Source organism: Mus caroli, unplaced genomic scaffold (genome assembly GCF_978045245.1).
Source record: "Mus caroli unplaced genomic scaffold, Mus_caroli_1 scaffold_11, whole genome shotgun sequence".
NCBI lineage: Eukaryota > Metazoa > Chordata > Mammalia > Rodentia > Muridae > Mus > Mus caroli.
Window position 1 is genome coordinate 64,119,357 of NW_028227266.1, and position 20,595 is coordinate 64,139,951.

Below are 20,595 nucleotides of genomic sequence, written 5' to 3' on the forward strand. Positions count from 1 at the left end.
TTGTAACTGCTGGCCTGGCTTCCTCCCCAGTGGTGTTCCCCAAATACTTGCTGTTTCTCCTTGCTGTGGGCTCTTGGTGCCTCTCCTCATGCTCTCTCCCTTCTTCCTCTCTACCCGCAACCAGGTTACTCAAAACCTGCCTCTAATTCCTCCAGTAATTAGCTTTAGCCAGTTTTATTTAACCAAGAGTTTTAAACTAAGGAAGAAGGTTTGTACAACAAGAGCTTATACATGTGAGAATTCACAGGAAGCACGTGTCTTCAGCTCTGTATAGCTGCAATGGCTTCTGGGACCTGCCATGTTCTGTCCCCCCCCCCCCCCCCCGTGAGCTGCTATTATAATCCATGTTAGTCACCGTCTCTGTGTTGGGAGGGGAATTAGTGGCTTTGCGTGTTGTAGGGACAGAATACCTGCCAGAAGCAATGTAAGGAGGGAAGAGTTCATTTGGCTCACAGTTCAAGGGACAGAGCATCATGGCAGAGATGTCAGGGCTGCAGGGGCTTGAGGCAGTTAGAGGCAGAGAGAGAATGTGGGTGCGTGGCTCCCTTTCTCCTTTTTATGGTCAGTCTGTGACCCCAGTCCATGCAATGGTGCTACACACAGTTAGGTGAGTCTAGAATCTTCAGAGTTGACAGGCAGCGTTTGGGTTCCACATCAGCGGCCCCAGCAGACAAGTCGAGTCCTCTTTCTGCTGTCAGTCCTTTTCCTGGGAGAACAGTTGGCATCACCACTGCTCCCAGGCCTTTTCTCTGCCTTCATCCGATGGTGTGGATCTCTGCGGTTAACCCTCCTGTGTCCTGGGGGTTCAGTCACCTTTCACACACAGCACTCCAGGACAGTGAGCTCCCCAGGCCTCCACAGCTGTGGATGGAACCCGATCTGCCCTCGGGAATCTACCCTCTAGAAAGCAAATACTGACGGGGCTTCCTGCCTCAGACTGGCAGGTCTCAGAGGCCTTAGCTCTGTCTGATTTTCTGCTTCGGTTTGTTGTTAATTTTTCCATCTGTCCCCTCCTTTGGTTTTTCAAGACAGGGTTTCTCTGTGTAGCCCTGGCAGTCCTAGAACTCACTCTGTAGACCAGGCTGGCCTCAAACTCAGATCTATCTGCCTCTGCCTCCTGAGAGCTAGGATGAAAGGCATGTGCCTCCAAACCCAGCTTTTTTTTTTTTTCCTTTTCAGACAAGTTCTCTGTTGCCCTGATTATCCTGGATCTTGGGGACAAGGCTGACCTCAAACTCAACAGAGATCCACTTGTCTCTGCATCCTCAGTGCTGAAATCCAGGGTGTCACCACACCCTGCAGGGGTCTTTTTAAAATTACGTTTGTTTGTTTGTTTGTTGTGTGGATGTCAGAGGACAACTTGCAAGAGTCATTTCTGTCCTCCTACCATGTGGGTCCCAGGGATCAAGCCCCGGTCTTCAGGCTTCATGGTCCTCTACCTACTGAGCCATTTCCCCAGCCCTGTGACCCCATTTCTTTAGCCATGGGGTGAATTCTGAAAAAGTCAGTAATATATTCAAAACTGTCAATATTTGATAGGCTAGCAGGCTGGCAGGCTAGCTTAGTGACAAAGCCCTCGCTGTATGAGGCAGGCACCTTCACCTGCTGAGCCATCTTGTTTAGCCTCTCTACCCTATATTTTAGGCTAGTCTTTTACCAAACCTGGAACTCATGATTCAGATAGATTTGGTTAACCCCCCACCCCCACCCCCACCCCCCAAAACAACACTGGAGTTAAAGACACACACTGCCTACCAGTTTTTAATTAGGTGCTAAAAATCCAAACTTGGGTCTTCATGCTCTTGCCCCTCGTACTTTACTTACTGAGCCACATCCCTAGCCCACTTTTGATTTTAAACAAATTTCTCATTAACAGCCACAAAGTGATGTTTGTAATATTCATATATTGTAGATTCTGTTCATTCACCATGTTCCTACATGCAAGCCCATGTTAATAATTTCTGTCTTCTGTAAATTTGATGCTAACATACTATTTATTTCTTTAAGATTTATTATTTTGAAAGAGAGAGAGAGAGAGAACATGAGCAAGCACAGCTTATCAGAGGAGCTGCTGTAACTGGACTCTTAACTGACAAGCTCGTTTCCAGGGACTGAGACTTCTCTCCTAAGAATTTCTCCGTGTGTGTGTGTGTCTCTGTGTGCTTGTCTGTCTCTCTGTGTATGTGGTCTCTCTGTGTGTATGTCTCTTGTGTCTTTGTGAACTGTGTGTGGATGTTGGAAACCACATTTGGATCCTCTGAAAGAACAGCAAGTAGCCTTACCCACTAAGCCGTCTCCAGCTCTGCAGGATGTTAATAAGTCCTACTGATTTTATTCAGATTTGCTCAGCTTTACCTAGATTTAATTGGGAGTGGGGTGGGGCAACATTACATTGTGCACAGCTTTATCGCCAGCATGTGGCATTGATTTGGGTTTGTTTTGTGTGGTCTTGGGGATTAAACTCAGAGCCTGTGTATTCTGAGCACATGGTCTACCACCCTTTAGCTTAGTGTGAAGGCTTTCAAATTAAAGCCTTATTAAATACGTCCCCTTTTCTTTTATGGTAACATCTACATCCTATTCCAGAAGCCTTATCCATGAATAGAATTTTATAATAAAATATATCAAATCTACAGCAGTATCTGTCCCAGTGTTTTTTCTTCAATGACAATATAAATCTGAGAGGTTAAAACAGCAGATTTTTTTTTTTAACGAGGAGGCTAAAGATAGATATCTCATAGAGAGAGATAAAGAGGGGTTGCTTGAACAAAAACAGGCACCAAGTCCCATCCCTAATATTGCACGCACACACACACACAGACCACATACACAGAGAGACATACAGACACACACACAGAGACATACAGAGACCACACACATGAGAGAGACATACAGATACACAAGACACACAAATAGACCCAAAGACACGTGAGACATAGACACACACAGAGAGACATACAGACACACAAGACACACATAGAGAGACGTGCATGGAGAAATTCTTAGGAGAAAAGACTCAGTCCCTGGAAGTGAGCTTGTCAGCTTATATTGTCCTTGCCGGTGATATAGCAGGCTGGCTTCTTAGGGTCAACTGCCATACTTTATTTTTGTTGTAAGTGAAAGTACAGGAAATCAGTAAGGCTGAGAAAATTGCAAAGGACCGTTTTATTGAGCAATTCCTTAAATGCTACTAAAAGGAGTGGAGAGTGTCTTCTCGAGAAAGGATTTTACTTCCTGTTCTCCTGTCTCTTTGCACCTCATAGTCTCAATGCAGAACAAAGTTGGGTTTCCTTACCTGGACAGTCTCTGCAGTAGTTGCTCTTGACCCTCAGACTCTGGGAAGGAAATCGATGTGGATTGAAATTGTTGTGTGGAGCTGCATTGATGTCTCAGTGCTTGAGAGCGCCAGCTGCTCTTCCGGAGGACCCAGGTTTAATTCTCTGAAACAACATGGTAGCTCACAACCATCCAGAATTGTAGCCTCAGGAGATCTGACACCTCCCTGGTCTCCATCAGGCACCTACATGCATATGTAGGTTTTCAAACACTATACATAAAGGAAGGTTTTGTTTGTTTGTTTGTTTTGTTTTGTTTTGTGACGGAGTTTCTTTGTATAGACCTCATTGTCCTGGAACTCCCTCTGTGGACCAGGCTGGCCTCAAATTTAGAGATCCTTTGCCTCTGCCTCCCAAGTGCCGAGATGAAAGGTGTGCCCCACCACCTGGCAAGATAAATCTTTAAAAAAAATAAAACATTTTAAAATGTTATTTTCACAAACTTAGAATAAGAAACAAAGCTTGGGTAACAGGAAAGGTTATGTGATTCCTGAACTCTTCAAATAGGAGGAACATTTTAAATCTCTAACATAAATTAAAATGTTTATTTCAGTTGCAGTATCCGGTTTATTGGGACCATCTTGAATTCTGTGACGGATTCAGAAAACTTTTAGACCACTTACAACTGGATAAAGTGAGTAGTAAACCAGTGACTTAGAATGCGATTGGTGTGTGAATCCTGTAGAGGCTAAGGCTGTCTTATTTTTCTAATAATAGCTTTATTGTGATAGAAGTCTCATATCACACCATGAACCGTTGTAAAGTAGACAGGTGCATGTTTTAAGTCTCCAGGAAAGGTATAGCTGGCAACCCTGCCAACTTTGGAGTATTTTTTTCCCACCTTTCCAAAAAGGGAATCTATTGGGCCAATAAGATGGTACCAAGCCATCCCAGGGACCACACGGCCGATGAAGAGAGCCCCTTGCTGTAGGTTGTTGTGGTATCAGTTGTACATTAGTACCAGATGTGGAGCGCTTCTGTGACTACCAAGGCTAGCGCAATAACAGTCTGAGCAGGATAAGAAGGCAGTTTATTTTAGGCATATTTAAACACAGCACATTTTTTTTTAAAAAAGGTAATTAACTCATCCTGTGTGCCCAATAAAACTTAAGGTATGACTACATCAAAACTCTTCATAAACTACCTGTGACATCTTCTATAAAGATTGGTTCTATAGATGACTACATGTGACATCTTGAGGGTCTGATATGGTCATACAGATAGCACAGAGGTCACTAGGTTATTACTACCTTCCAGCCTTCTGGTGGAAAACAGGTTATATTTCTCTGCCTTTGATGAGACAGCTCTGTATGTTTACCAGTTTACTATGGTTTCCTTAGTGCTTATCTGTGAGCACAGGGACCTCGGGCCTCCTACATCCTCTGACCCCCATGTGCAGGCCATGACATCTGTGCTTGCGTCTACGCACAAACACACATAGAGCACTCATTCCCACTCATTCCCCATCTTTACTCCTAGCTCTGTAACCAAATCTGCCTTGTGTCTATGACCTTATCTGCTCTGCACATTTTACCTAAGTATAATTATGTAAGAAATGGCTCTTTGTAACAGTCTCTTTCTGCTTAGCATAATGTGTCTGAGGTTCTTTCCATCGTAGTGTGGGTCACGCAGGTTGAGTATCCCTATCTCAAATGCTCGACATGCGTCTCAAATCTTGGATTAGTTGTATACGTTTTATCAGTTGAATGTCCCCGATTTGAAGATCTAAAATGCTATAAAATCTGAGAGTTTATCAAAATTATGTCCTCAGAAAGGTTTTGGTTTCTAGGGCATTAGATCATTGTTTATTTTGTGTGATACAGTTTTATGTAGCCCAGGCTGGCCTCATGCTCACTGTGTAGCCAACCATGATCTTGAACTCTGGATCTTCCACCTCCCAAATGCTGGGAGAGTTAGAGATATGAGCCATCACTGTCTGCAACCCACGCAGCTGGATCCTAGAAACCTGACTGGGGTGACAAGGGAATGGAGGAAGGTCAGACTCCTGTAGAGAAAAGGTGGGCCTTGTGCTCTGATGGAAATGTACCAGCAGTTTATCAGTGAGTTTATTGTATACCCCTGAGCAAGGAGGCAGGGTTTTAAAAATTATTTACTATTACACAGCTGAACAGGAGGGAGGAAGAGGGAGCAGTCATCCCGGAGGAGGGAGCTGTGGTTGGTAGTGTCTGCACACACTGACAGATAAAACACTGCTTTTAGCTCAAGGTCAGTTTCTCATCAACACTTATATTTGGTCCAGAGAGAGGCTCTGACTCCTTGGCATGGCCGTGCTCATGGCAGTGGTGCCCATTCAGTCACCTCCACTCCCCACAACCATACCCAGATGGTCTTTTCCAGGGGGTTTTGTTTGTTCTTTAGACTTACTTGTGTACATGCCGATGCATATACTTCAGAGGTCAGCAGAGGATGTTACCTATCTCTGTCACCTCCACCCATTCCTCTGAGGCAGGGCCTGGGACTACAGGTATGTGCAGGACGCCAGCCTCTCACGTAGCTGTTGGAATCCAAACCCTGGTCCTCACGACTGCAGCAAGCACATAACTGCTGAGTCATGTTTTTAACCCTCTAGTGTATTGTTTTCTTGATGGGGGTAAATACATTTATTTAAATAAAATATTTGTTAAATTTATAACTGCTGTAGATATTTGAGCCCGCTAGGTATGATGATATATTCTGCTATTAACAACAAACTTAAGCAACTCAGTGTTTAGGATCTGCCTTATGTTTATTTATAACTAGGTTCATCTGTTTGGGGCATCTTTGGGCGGCTTTTTGGCTCAGAAATTTGCTGAATACACTCATAAGTCTCCCAGGGTGCACTCCCTCATCCTGTGCAATGCCTTCAGTGACACGTCTATCTTCAACCAAACGTGGACTGCAAACAGGTAAGGATGTCTATCTTTAAATGTTGGCTTTGGGGGAATTTGATGCAATGGGAATAGGAAGTGGACAAGAAAAGAATGCTGTGAACTCCAACTTTACTCAGTGTGGGTTGGGCATGTAGTCTTGCTATAGTAACAGATGTTGTTGCTACAGTAACAGATGTTGTTGCTACAGTAACAGATATTTTCCTGTCCTGCCTATCTTGTAAGATCAGCTCTCTCAATCAACACAGTTTCATGTGGGTTTCCCCAACATTCTGTCATGCTCTGAGATAAATCTTCATACAGTTTGCTTTCCTTCCTTTCTGACTTAGGCCCTGAGGGGTGGTCACCAGTGGAAAGACAAGAACACTTAGCTCATAATGGTGTGATCTTGACACTTGATGTCCTGTTCTTCAGAAAGAATTGCTTTTGGAGCAACCAGTAAAATACCAGGATCCTCTCAGCCATCCTCTCATTGGTTTTAACATTTTATTTTTAAACTTTGCTTGTGTGAGCACAGGCCATGTCAGGCCTCCTCTGATGCGAGTCCTGATGTTTAGGTTGTGAGCCCAGTGCTGGGTTGGGTACGGGTGAAGACTGAAAGGTTGCTAGCCAGACAGCCTAACCTAAAACCAATAAGAGACTGTCTCAAGAGAATAAGGCAAAGAGTGACACAGGAAGACAGCTGTGTCCTCTGGCATGGATCACATACCCAGGGCAAAGTCCTGTTCTTTAGGTCTTTATCAATATATGAAGGTTTATATTGAGATAAGTCAATTTGAGGAGCCAGAGATCTGGTTAGAACTGAGTTGTGACCAACCCCTCTGCTTTATAAACCAGCTTTCCACTCACTAGGTTATCCCTTCTGGTAGCCATAACAGTAGATTATGGTCACCTAGTGATGCTTTGAATACCCACTAGTAACTGCAAGATATTAACAACCTGCTTTTCCTTGACTAAGGCTAGCATCTTAGATGACATTCTGTGTCTACTGAGCCATTGCTCTGTCTCTGAGTTTCTTGTTATGCTTTTTTGTTTTGTTTTGTTTACTTATTCATTTTACATCCTGCTTACTGTCCCCTCCACATGCCCAGCAAAGCTTGATCAGAGAGGCCCAGATAGCTGAATGAACATACTAGCTCAATGGTCTGTAGACAGTGATACTTGGGAGGGTGGTGTCAGAGACATCAGTTGAGAGCCAAGTAGTACAATTCAGTGCAGAGGTAACTCATACCTCACACTGGGACTGGTGTAGCATAATTTCCTCTTCCTCCTCATTAATAAGGAGGGGACACAGAAGGGAACAAACACAGAGGTTGTCCCAAGGCTTTGGTGCCTGCCAGGCAAGTGTTCAGACAATGAGCTACAGCCCCAGCCCTTGGGACTTAATTCTTTCCAGACTTTAAAAGCCTCATGGTAGAAGCAAGCTGTGGTAACATGAACCTGTCATCCCAACTCTAAAGACACTGGAGGAGAAATGGTCAGGTGTTTGAGGCCAGTCAGAGCTACAAGAGAAGAGACTGTCGAGACTGTCGCAAACCACAAAAACAAAACTCTCATACAGAGGCTTTACCTTAAACCCATGACGTGGACTCCAAATTCTGCAAAGGAAGAAAACAAAAATCAGTCATTTACCACAGATCTAGTTAGATGATGCCTGGACTTGTTTAATCACCAGCAAATGTGTCCTTGCCTGTGGGACAGCAATTCTCAACCTGTGGGTCACAATACCCTGGCAAACCTTTTATCTCAAAAAATATTTAGATCATAATCCATAACTAGCAAAATTATAGTTGCGAAGTAGCAGATAAATAAATTTCATTTATCAGGGGTCACCACAACACGAGGAACTGTATTAAAGGTTAGCAGCATTAGGAAGATTGAGGACAACAGCATTTAGGACATAGCAGATTGTCAGTAAGTGAATCGTGTATGTGTCTATGGTTTAGCATGAAGCTGGTTGTATCCACAGTTGGCTAAATAATTCAGTCACTTCCATGTTGGCAAAGCTCTGTTGAGCAGGTCCTGCCACCTACATGCAAATAGTTCTTGGGGTTATTTTCTCCTGGAACTGTGAAAAGGGGTCCCTGTAATCTCCAGGAGCAGGAGCTTTCAGCAGAGTGAACGGCATTAGGTGTGCAGGTTCTCAACAAGTCCATTCCCCATGCTGATGTTATGTGGAGTCTTGCAGAATTTTATATTTATATGTATTAAAATTTTTACTTTCACTTTTTTTTTTGATAGTGCTCACTAAACTTAGACATATGCCAGCTTCTTTCTCCCAAGTACTGGTATTAAAGGCTCATTCCATTATGCCCAGCTAATAAATCTTATATTAATGGGCACCAAGCAAGCATGTGGTACACAGACATATATATGCAGATAAACCACTTACACATAAAATGAATAAGTCTAGTTACAAAAAGACATGAGGCTTTGTCCCTTCTTCTCTCCAAGGGTGACCTGATGAGGATCTTTGTCCCTTCTTTTAAGGCAATCTAACTGGGAATTGACCTTTGTCTTGTGTGAGCCCTGTCTGCCCCCATCTCAGGGCTGTTGTTACCCATCTCGGTGACTTCAGGTTGTTCAGCTGGACCTTAGTGCTGAACTGTCCTGGTAGAAAGATTACTTGAGCATGTGGGGTAGGTAGGCAGTCTTGTCCCTGAAGGGAAATAGGCACTTCAGCGTGAGTTCCAGGACAGCCAGGGCTACACAGAGAAACCCTGTCTCAAAAAAACCAAAAAAGAAAAAGAAAAAGAAACTGTGCTTGGGGCAGAATTCTAGAATAGCATTCTGAAGGTTACAAAAGAATGCCACTGCCTTTCCCAAGACTCTCATCAGGAGAGTAGCCTGTAAAGTGTTTGTTGGGGTTTTTTGCTCTGGCTACCTAATATTTCAGTTCTGAACAAATAGTACTGGTATCCAGCAGGAAATCAAGTCATTGTTGGCTGTCAGATTTACCCAGGACTCGTATGGGGCAGTTTGTATAGTGCCATAAGTTCCCTGCGTCTTTCTGTATCTGCGAACCTCCCAGTCTTTTTTTCCTGTCCTTGTACCTTCACATTAGAGCTCTCTACTCTGCTGTTCCTTTGCCTTGGGCATCTTAGTGTTTGGAGAGACCTTTTCCTCCAGTCTAATGCAGCAGCCAGCGAGGAGGCATCCTGTGTCTGACTCCCTCCTCCTGCAGTTGCTCTGTATTATTAAACATCATAAGTGTTACATCACTTTCCCCAGAACAGGTTTGTACGAAATGCTCCCTCAATCCTTTATAGATTTCTCTTATTCTGCTTTTGGGGTGAGAGAGGATGTCACGTGTCTGGAGGCAGCGATTGGCCACCAATATCTTCCACCATCACTGTCTGTCTCACATAGAGGCAGAGTCTAGAATAGCTATTCTAGCTCGCCATCTTGCCCTGGGAATTCCTGCCCTGCCCTCCCACATGCTCCCTGCACTCAGGCACTACAAATGTGAACTCCAGCCCTGGTGCTTGTGGAGCAAGCACTTTACCCTGTGACCCATCTTCCCAGCCCTGTGTTGTGTCTGCTTGGCCCAACTGCCCAGTTTCCTTGATCTCGGTTTCTTCTTGTGAGTTTTCTTTCACAAGCTTTCTGTTATTGGTCTGGTGTTTCTTTGCCTTTCATGTACCGTTTGGAGCAATCTAACCGTTCTACTTTAGGACAAAATATTTATTATCCCAAACAGTTTTTAACTTTCCACACTATGAAATGTCTTCATACTTGTACCTTTCCTTGCGTTTCTTTCATGTTTCCTGCTGCCTTCCTTGAAATACAGATCATCAGGCCATGTGTGCTGGTGCATGCCTTCAGTTGTGAAGCAAGAGTCAAGGTCAGCCAGGCTATATAGTCTCAAAACAAAACAGTAACAACAAAATGACATTTTAAAACAAACTTGACAGAAATACCTAAATTTAGACAATGTTTTCAGTAAAATGTATTTTATGATTTTATAATGTTTTCATCAGAATGCAGCTCAACTCCTTTTTGTAGTCTTTGTTTATGTAAAATTTCATGCTAATTCCAAGCCTAACTCTTAGTGACCTCACTTTTGGGTTAAGGTCAAGAATAAAGCAACCCTAAACTCTTTCTCTACCTACACACGGTTTACATATTTTCACCTTTGCTGATAGATCTGAGATATGTCACTGCTAAGATTTACCCTGCTCTTGTAAACCTAAAGACCTCTAGTTTCACGATCAGTTCCATTTTATTTGGGCTTTCATTTATCTGTAAGCCAACTTGAAGAATTCTTGGGATTTTTTCTTTTTCAGTCATCATCTCCCTATCCCCCCCGCCCCCCACACACACACACACACCCTCTGGTTTCAGACTCACTGTGTAACTCTCGCTGGTTGCTGGGCTCAGAAGGGAGTTCCGCCTTCCTCTGGATTCCAGGCGTCCTGCTGTGTGGAGCTTCAGTGATGACATCACTCTCCATGTCTGTGTCAGTCACGGGCCTCTGCCCTTGTTTTGCAGCTTCTGGTTGATGCCAGCGTTTATGCTCAAGAAAATCGTTCTGGGAAACTTTTCCTCTGGCCCAGTGGACCCGATGATGGCTGACGCCATTGATTTCATGGTGGACAGGGTAAGGATCGTGACCGTCCTGGAACACTTTCACTGGGATTTTCTGTGCACATGCAAAAGGAGGTCCATCATCTGTGGGTTAAGGGGAGGTCTTTGTGGAGCAGTCCTGTGTTAGCTGCAGTACTTCAGTCAGGCCCTACTGCTGGTGAGGCCCTGGCTCCCTCAGTGCTTCCCAGTAACTTCTGCACATTCAAATCCAACAGGACCTTAGAGAAATGCTTGCCAAGGCCTAAGCTCAGTAGCCTGGCACTTGGGAGGCAGAGGCAGACAGATCTCTGTGAGCTCAAGGCTAGCCTGGTCTATGAAGTGAGTTCCAGGACAGTCAGGGCTACACAGCTTACACAGAAAAACCTGTCAAAAAAAAAAAAAAAAAAGAGAAGAAAAGAACTAATTAATGAATTATTTTAAGAGGCTACAGAGATAACTTAGTGGTTAAGAACACTGTTGTTCTAGAAGATGTGAGTTTGGTTCTCAGCGCCACCCGTGGTGGTCACTGAAGGCACCAGCTTATAGACTAGAGAGAAGGTTAAGGGCGTAAACTGCCCTTCCAGAAGTTTCAAATTTGGTTCTCTGAACCCATGTCAAGCAGCTTACACCCACCTGAAATCCCAGCTCCGGGGGATCCATCACTGTCAGCTGGCCTCACAGGCACCTGCAATATAAGTGTAAAATTAAATTTGTACTTAAAAGTAAATTTTTTTTCAGCCTGGCTATGGTAATTATGCCTATGATCTCAGTAGTTGGAGGCTGAAGCAGAGGGGTCTCCATCTTGAGGCCAGCCTAGATGTACAGCAAGACTGCCTGCAAGGACAGCGGCTCCCAAGGCCTCACACTAGACGGTGCATCTGGCTCCTCTAGGGTGGGGAGGGGGTTGGTTTTTTGAGAAGAGGTATCTTGTGGCCTCAGGCTTCACCTCCTGAGTGTTGGGTTGCAGGCGTGTGCTGCCATGCACAGCCAGAATCAGTTTTCCCTTGGCCTCCCTCCTGAGCCATTCAGGTCAGTGCCTGAGCATTTCAGAACCTTGGGCAGAGGGTCCCTGAGGTCCTTATGTGCTGATTTGTCACCTTTGAAGCACACAAGTTAGGGTGTACCTGTGTTAAATAGACAGTACAGGTCGTAGCCAAAAGAAGACCACGTGGCACTTATAGAGCCTGACTTGGGTGTCAGAGCAGAGAAGGCCACTCATTGCCCTAACCCGAGAGTCCCCAATTGCAGTCTCTCAGATCACATTTTCTCACTGGTGGGTTTTCCACCATACACATCGCCAACATCACAAGCACCATGTCACTTACGGACCTGCTGTATGCACGAGAACAAAATTCCTGCACACTCTTACCTGTATCTCCCCCTCTTCTGCAGCTGGAGAGTTTGGGTCAAAGTGAACTGGCTTCAAGGCTAACTCTCAACTGTCAGAATTCCTATGTGGAACCACATAAGATTCGGGACATCCCCGTCACCATCATGGATGTAAGTCTATAAATATATAGCCAAGATCGTTATTTGATGACATGAACCATACTTCTTTCTTCCCGCCTTGGCCTTTTCAGTTCCACAGTAACCTACGAGAGTGACACACACCCTTGTCCTAGGTGTGCTGGTGAATGCTGTGATCCCAGCACTGCAGAGGCAGAGAGGCAGGCAGATATTGAAGTTGGAGACAACCTGGTTACATAGCAAGTTCTAGGCCAGCCTAGGGATAAATAGACTGTCTCTGCTCTCCTCCACCAGAAGTTAAAAAATACAGTCTGGAGAGTTGATGGCTCGGTGGTGAAGAGCACTGCCTGTTCTTGCCCAGGATCCAGGTCTGGTTCCCAGCACCCATGTGGTGGTTCCCAGCCATCTGGAACGCCACCTCCATGGGATCTCAGGCCCTCCCTGGCCAAACACTCACACATAAATAAAGACAAAAAAGCATGGGGGAAACAACTCAGACTTTTTGTGTGCTAGGCAAGTATTCAGATACTCAGCTGTACCCCTCAAGCCTTGAGTTGGGGTATTTTATTTTCTCACCAACAGATGTCTAAATGTTTAGTGATTTCACGTGCATATACCCACACAGAGGAACACACATGTACACAGAATTAAAAATAGAATTGTTGGTTTTGTTTTTTAAGATTCATTCTGGAAAGGTGGCTCGCTGGTTAGAGCACTGGCTGTTCTTGTAGAGGTTCTAGTCCAGTTGCCCACATGGCAGATCACAACCGTGTGTGTGTGTGTGTGTGTGTGTGTGTATGTCTTCTTAAAGGGTTTCTCTTTGTTAGTGGCTGTCTTGGAACTGGATCTGTAGACCAGACTGACCTTGAACTCAGATCTGCCTCTGCCTCCCAAGTGCTGGGAATAAAGGCATGCGCCACCACTGCCCAGCTTCACAATCATTTTTAAGTATGGTTCAGAAGATCTGCTATCCTTCTCTGGCCTGCATGCAGGTGGTACACAGACATATATGCAGGCAAAACACCTATGAATATCAAAATAAAAATTGAAAAAGATTCACTGGCCCCATAATGTACCTGGATATCATTATCTTAAGGCTGAATGGTGTTCTGTTACATCCTGTGGATGTCTTCATCTGTCAGATGTTTGACTATTGTGGATGTTTCGGTTAACGTGGGGCTGAAAGGTCCTTGCCTTTTTAAATCTTGTACTTTTGGGGCTGCAGAGAATGTTCATTAGTTGGGAGCACACACTGCCCTAGTAGAGGATGCAGGTTCTGTTCTCAGCACCTATGTGGCTCCCCATAGTTGACTGTAATTTCAGCTGTGTTCTCTTCTGGCCTCCTCAGGTACCCACACACACATAGTGACACACACGTAATTCTACTTTAAACTTTTTGAGAAATTGACATAGTGTCTTCCAGTGGTTGTATCATTTTACATTTCCCTCAGTAATGCCCAGGGTTCTGGTTCATTTAACATTCTGACATTTTGGTTTTGAGTTCAGCATTTAATGACTGAACTATTTCTCCAGCCCCAGAACCTGTACTCAAACAATCAAACAAACAAACAAACAAAACACAGCACCAGGCATGGCGGCACATGCCTATAATACCAGCCTTGGGGAGGTGCAGACAGGCAGGTTCCTGGTTTGCTGACCTGCCAGTCGAACCTGCTTAGTGTGCTCCAGGCCATCAAGAGACCCTGTCTTCAAAAACAAAAATGATATCTGAGGTTGACCTCTTGTTTCCACATATACACAAAATACACATATGCTTATCTTTAAAATGTTTTCAAAAAATATTTGTATGCATGCTTCAGAGAACATCTGAAAGATGTCCAAAACCGTGTGTTCAGCGCCAGAGCGCCGCCGCCTCCCAGAAAGAGTCTGAACTTCCTGCCTTGAGTTTTCTTTTTAAAAAAGATTATTTTACTTTCTGTATGTGGATGTTTTGCCCCCATGTCTGTAAGTGCATCATCTGGCTGTGGGGCCAGAAGAGGGTGTTGTATCTCCTAGAACTTGAGTTACAGACAGTTGTGGGCTGCCATGTGGGTGCTGGGACCCTAACCAGGGTCCTCTGGAAGAGTAGCCAGTGCTCTTAGCTCTGAGCCATCTCTCTGGCCCCAAGATTTCGTTTTGAAACTGGTATTCTAGTGATTATTCACTATTATTATTTAATTAGCTACATGTGAGCGGCCAGAGACATTTGGCAGCAAAGTCTATAAGCTGAGATCTTAAGCTGGAATTAAAATTTTATTTTTCGGATGGGGATAGGGAATGGGGCCTTACACATGCTAGGCAAACATTGTGCCCCACAGCTGCATGCCCAGCCTCTTGCATGACCAGGAACAGCTCCAGGAGGTAATCTCTGGCTGCTCTGGCACTCAGGAACGTGGGGTGACACTTTTGTAGTGACCTAAGAATGCCATGAGATTTCAGCCTTGTGTGTTTTCAAAGGTGTTTGACCAGAGTGCGCTGTCAACAGAAGCCAAAGAAGAAATGTACAAACTGTACCCTAATGCACGGAGAGCTCACCTTAAGACAGGAGGCAATTTTCCCTACCTGTGCAGGAGTGCAGAGGTCAATCTTTATGTGCAGGTAAGTGCAGCCTGGACCCCAGAACAGACAGTGCTCCCTAACAGTCCTCCTCTAGATCAGCAGGCCTTGCATTGTACTCTGAGGTAGTGGCCCTTAGTACGGTGTACCTTGACTCCTGGAGACAGGGAATGCAGCCAGAGCGAGACACCACATCTAAATGGAGCACTCCAAGCCTGAGAAGTGACTTCTTGATGTGATTACGTACAAAGATAAAACACCACGCCCTTCTCTCAAGAGATTACTAGACTGGGGTGACGAGTAGCTGCCTTGATAATCTGGCAAGAAGCATCAGGCCCCTTCCTGGTGTGCAAGCCCCATTTAATGCTCTCCGCTACTTGTGGAAGTAGATCCTAAGGAGGCAATCCTAACATAGAGAAACCGATGCCCAGGAATGCCCACCATGCCATTAGCCACAGTAGCAGGAGACTGGAAAGACCTCACACAGAACATCCACGGGTAGAGCAGCATCGCGCTGGGTAAGATGTGTATGAAGGGCTGCCAAGGTGGCTTAGCGACTTAGGAGCACGGGCTGCTCTTACACAGGAAGTAGGTTTGATTCCCAACATGAACATAGTGGCTCACAACCATCTGAAACCTCAATTCCAAGAGATCCAACACCTTCAAGCTCTACAGGCACCAGGCACACATGAACAAAACACTCAACAAAACTTTTAAAAAGAAGAGAGGTGTATGAAGGGCCAGCAGTGATGGGTCTATGGCATGCTAGTATGAGAACTGTAGATCCCTAAGTTGCATAACTGCCTGCTGAGCACGGGAGCCTGCATGAGCTTCCAGCCCGGGAAGGTGGAGTCTGGGGATTCCTGAGAGAAACTGGCTATCAAGACTAACCATATCAGGGGCCAGAGAAACTGCTCAGCAGTTAAGAGCACTGGTTGCTCTTCCAGAGGACCTAGGTTCAATTCCCAGCTCCTACTTGGCAGCTCACAAATGAAATTCTAGATCCAGGGGATCTAGCGTCCTCTTCAGGCCTCTAAGGACACTGTATACTGTGATTAAATATGATGTGCAGGCAAATCCCCTGTATACAGGTTTTTAAAAAGGATCGGCCACATTAGAGAGCTTTGGATTTAATTGCTACCTGCCTTCCTCAATGATTAAGATGGAGCGTGATCAACCTTGCATACTTGAGCCCACACATGCACATATACACAAAACACGGGAGTTATGGGGGTGGGGAGTGATATCCATGAAGATTTGGCAGGAGACACTGCTTAAGAACACAAAACAATTTGAGGTCAGTGGTAGTGGTCCCACCAGTTCTTTGGTCAGCACAGTGATGAATCACTTGTAATCATAGCACTTTGAGGCTGACACAGGACTGCTGTAAGTTCAAGGCCAATCTGAGCTACATCGTAAGACCCATACTCGTTTCTTTGCTGACTTTTCTCTAGTGTGAAGTTTTAGGAAAACTTTATGTTCTCCCAACACGCTTGTTAATAGCATGCTACACCTTCTGCTCTGTAATACAGTTACTGCAAAATGAAGGTGTTGGGTTGGGGAGATTCGGTGGTAAAGTGTTTGCCATATGACAAGGAGGGCCTGAGCTCAGTCCACACAATCCAGGTTTAAAAAAGTGGGTGTGGTGGCACAGCCCCGGGGGAGGGACAAACAGGCAGACCCTCGGACCAACCAGCCAGCAGCCTCTCCTACGTACCAAGCTTGCTGCCACTGAGGGACTATCTGAGAAGACAGGTGGACGGCCAGTGGTGGTTCAGTGAGTAAAAACTGTCACCAAGCCCGACTGCCCAGTTCAGTGCCAGAAAACTACAGAGGAAGAGACAGTCATCTCCCACAGCTTCTCTGACTTCCACACGTATACAAAGTAAATTGTAATTTCTTAAAGGAGCCCTCAGGGGCTGGAGAGATGACTCAGCAGTTCAGGATACTGGTTGTTCTTAAGAGGTCCTGAGTTCAATTCCCAGCAACCACATGGTGCCCTGTTCTGGTGAACAAGAAAACAGCACTCATACATAAAATACCTAAATAAGTAAAATTTTTAAAAGGGACAGGGGTCCTCTAAAGAGTGACACTGATGTTGCTCTCTGCCCTCCACATAATCTCAGAAAGATTCCGGACTGGAGATAGGGCTCGCCCAGAGGCCACTGTGAAGCCCTCGCTTCGATCCCAGCACCATAAAACAAAACCCTAACAATAGCCAAAGTAATCTGCACTTTTCCAGATACATCTGCTGCAGTTCCATGGAACCAAATACGCGGCCATCGATCCGTCAGTGGTCAGTGCGGAGGAGCTAGAGGTGCAGCAAGGCCGCCTGGGCCTCAGCCAGGAGGAGCCATAGATGAGGCTTGAGATGCAGAACCACCCTGCTCCTGCACAGTCAGTTCAGGTTCGTTGGTCAGGAACACTGGTCCTCACCATTCTGGAAGTCGGACTGATTGTCAATCTCATGACAGGCGTCAGCTCTTCTAAACCAGTGTGACTGGCCCCTCTCCACATTTGTTTTTGTTTTAAACTTTTGAATTTGAAGAACTTTTAAAGACTCCCATTTTAAGAATTATGAAAATTTTGCTACCAAAAGTCTTCTCCACTCTGTGTTCATCTCAAAGGCTTGGGGTCATGTGGCGTTCTCTCTTTTCCTGCTTTCTATAACTGCTGCACCCACCACCAGGTTGGAAGAGGAGCACCGGTCATTTTTATGCTTTCTTGAGCATAACCAGAGGGCCAAGGCTGGTAGTCTGCTGGCCACTCCCTACACGTCAGCTTTTTTGGTTTCCAGTTGAGCACACCATTTTGAGTATTAGCTGATGTATTTCTAGATATTACATTTGGAATAAAAATTGAATTTCAGCCAGTGGCTTCTGTGATGAGTGAGGCTGCCCCTCTGGGCTACTGGCCAGTGCTGTGTGATGTCGGTGAACAGGTCCATCACTCGGACTGCAGCACGGCTGGCTGTTACCTGCTGACTGCTGCTGTAGCCCACGTGCTCTTTCAATCTTTCTCTCTAATGGAATTTGTTAAAAAAGAGATAGAGTCTCATTTAGGCTAGGCTGGCCTTGAACTCATTATGTGTCAGGGCTCGCTTAGAGCTCCTGATCCCCCTGCCTCCACCTCCCAAGTGCTAGGATTACAGATGTTATCCTGAAAGATCACCAGACGCCTGATAGAAATGGTTTTAATCCATATGGAGAACATAGTAAACTGTCGCCAGCTCTTGGCCCAATGTAGAAAACGTCCAGCCTGTGGATAGCCTTGTCTCCCTCCCGCACTTTTCCACATCCCTTCCTATCCTGGATGGCTATAAAGCATTTCCATGTGTCCTTTCAAGAGATAAGATAGGATACTTGAGAAGCTGGGGAGATGGGTCTGTGAGTAAAAGTGCATGCTGGACAAGCATGAGCACTTGAGACCACCCAGTGCCTGTGCAGAGTGTCAAGAGTGTCCAGGCAGAGCCGGGCGTGGTGGCGCACGCCTTTAATCCCAGCACTGGGGAAGCAGAGGCAGGAGGATTTCTGAGTTCGAGGCCAGCCTGGTCTACAAAGTGAGTTCCAGGACAGCCAGGGCTATAAAGAGAAACCCTGTCTCGAAAAGCCAAAAAAAAAAAAAAATGTCCAGGCAGCCTGTAACCTCAGATAGCCCAGTGCCCGTGCACAGTGTCAAGAGTGTCCACACAGCCTGTAACCTCAACACTAGCTGCAGGGCATCCATTCTCTGGCATCTGCCCACACATACACAGATATATACACCCATCTGTATACAAGTATGCATACAGTAACAAAGAGGTTATTTGATAATAAAGGTTGAAATATCTGTGTATGTAAGGGGTTTTATTCGGTCCACATAGTAGAAAATTTATACAATCCACACACATATAGAAAGCTATAATTAACATTTTGAAAAAATTAACACTTATGGGAAATTATCGACATAAAGCTAGAAAAATTAACATCTTAACTATAACCATAAAAAACAAAAATCTTGGGCCAGCAAGATGGTTCAGCAGGCAAAAGCCCTTGTCACACCAGCCTGATAACCTGTCTTCAACCCCCAGAAACCACAGTGGAAGAAGAGAACCATGTCTACACATTGTCCTCTGCCTTGCACATGTGTACATGCACATGCCATACACACATAGTAAATTCTAAATAAGCTGGCATGGTAGTGCATACTTTTAATCTTTAGAACAGCAGAAGCAGGAAGGTGTCTGTGACCATGAGGCCAGCCTGGTCCACACTGTGAGTTCCAGATCCATAAGGAACACCGCCCCCCCCCCCCGCCCCCTTAAATAGAAACCAAGGCTCTTGGCAGGAAGATGGCTGCTTCAAAGCAACAACAGGTTTACAGCTGTATACTGAAGTGAGTGACTGCAGGTGACCCTGAGATGCATCAGGAGCTTAGTGGGGTTCTCTGAACCCAGAGATCTGCAACAACACCAAGAGAAAGTACCATCTACCATCTGGCTGAATTCCCAGCCTTCCCATCTACCCCTGCACATACACACATCCTACACATAAAGGGACAGAGAGCTTGCTATTGCAGTTTCCTGGCCCTCAAAGACTGATAGCCTTAATATATAGGAGCTCCAAAGTCAGCAGTAACTTGGCTTTGGAAAAAGAATTCACGCAACTCCCAAAGACCCCAATGTGCTGTAGCCAGCAGCCATCTTGAGAGGGAACCTACCTTCTGAATTTGAACTGCATTGGAAGTCTGAAATACATGCATATTCCCATCTACGCAACCCTATAAGCACTCCACCGCATTAGATGGCTCATTAGGTCCTGCCTAGCAGAGTCATGGACACACATCAACTGCAAATGTGTGGTTGGGAGCTGGCAGCGTGATGCAGAGGGGAGTGGAGGGTACTGTCCACAGACCCAGGGGATTCTGAGACATGGCTCCCCACCTATGGCTCTGATGCCAACGCCAGGGACTCTCTCCAAGCAGCTCTCACCATTCTTCCAGCACACCCAAGATGCCTGCTGCTAGCTATACAGAGTAGGAACTCAGGTCTCATAGCTCCTACACCTGCAGAGTTGTGCTGAGACACAGTAGCAGTGCCTCTCTGGCTCTGGCTGTAACCCCACCTCCAAAGCCCACAGCCTAAGAATGTCTGGAAAGAAACCCATCCCTTGGCCATAAATGCCCTGCCTCTCTCTTATGCATATATCTCAGCTGGGGCTTGACGTCTGGTAGACAAAACAAATGAAAGAGTTGCCAGGAGATGTTGCAAGATATTTGGTCACACTGTGAACCTCAAGACTGTTTCTAGTTGTGGTATGGCTCAGCCCTTAGAACACACCTTTAATCCCCCTGGAATACAGTTACACCTTTAGTACACACCTTTAATCCAAACAGTAAAGTAGTTTTTGAAGGAATCACCCATGTTTGAAAGTGCTAGCTAATTGAGTGGTAGCCAAAGTGATGAATCAGAGAAAGATTTGACAGAACAGGATCTGCCCAAGTCTCATGAGGAGAGAGGGGAAAGGGACACTACTTACAAGAAAGCAGTGCAGAGAGAAAAGGAGAAAAGGAAGGAGGCAGTTTTCCAGGACAGTTGTAGAGACAGGTTACACAGAACAAGCTAGAGACAGAGAAGGAGCTAGAAAGTTACAGCATATTGTCGAAGTTAGTATGAGGAAAAGCAAAGCAATTCAGAAGAAGCCGAGAACAGCCAGATTGAATCAGTCGACTTGGAGAGGAGTTTGAGCCAGAACAGCTCAGTTGAACCTGCCAGCCAGAGATCAGAAAGAACTAGAAAGTGTGAG

At 45.4% G+C, this 20,595-nt stretch overlaps 1 protein-coding gene across 1 annotated transcript in view; it reads left to right on the plus strand.

Moving 5' to 3' along the window:
* The window catches only part of Spg21 (SPG21 abhydrolase domain containing, maspardin), a 26,722-nt gene extending 9,042 nt beyond the window's left edge, over positions 1-17,680 (plus strand). Inside the window, exons 4-9 of the mRNA XM_021171562.3 lie at positions 3,889-3,969; positions 6,096-6,241; positions 10,715-10,823; positions 12,182-12,289; positions 14,714-14,854; positions 17,055-17,680. Of these exons, the coding sequence (XP_021027221.1) occupies positions 3,889-3,969; positions 6,096-6,241; positions 10,715-10,823; positions 12,182-12,289; positions 14,714-14,854; positions 17,055-17,171 (702 nt within the window). The 3' untranslated portion in view covers positions 17,172-17,680. The remainder of the gene's footprint in view (positions 1-3,888; positions 3,970-6,095; positions 6,242-10,714; positions 10,824-12,181; positions 12,290-14,713; positions 14,855-17,054) is intronic.
* Positions 17,681-20,595: the final 2,915 nt, after the last annotated feature.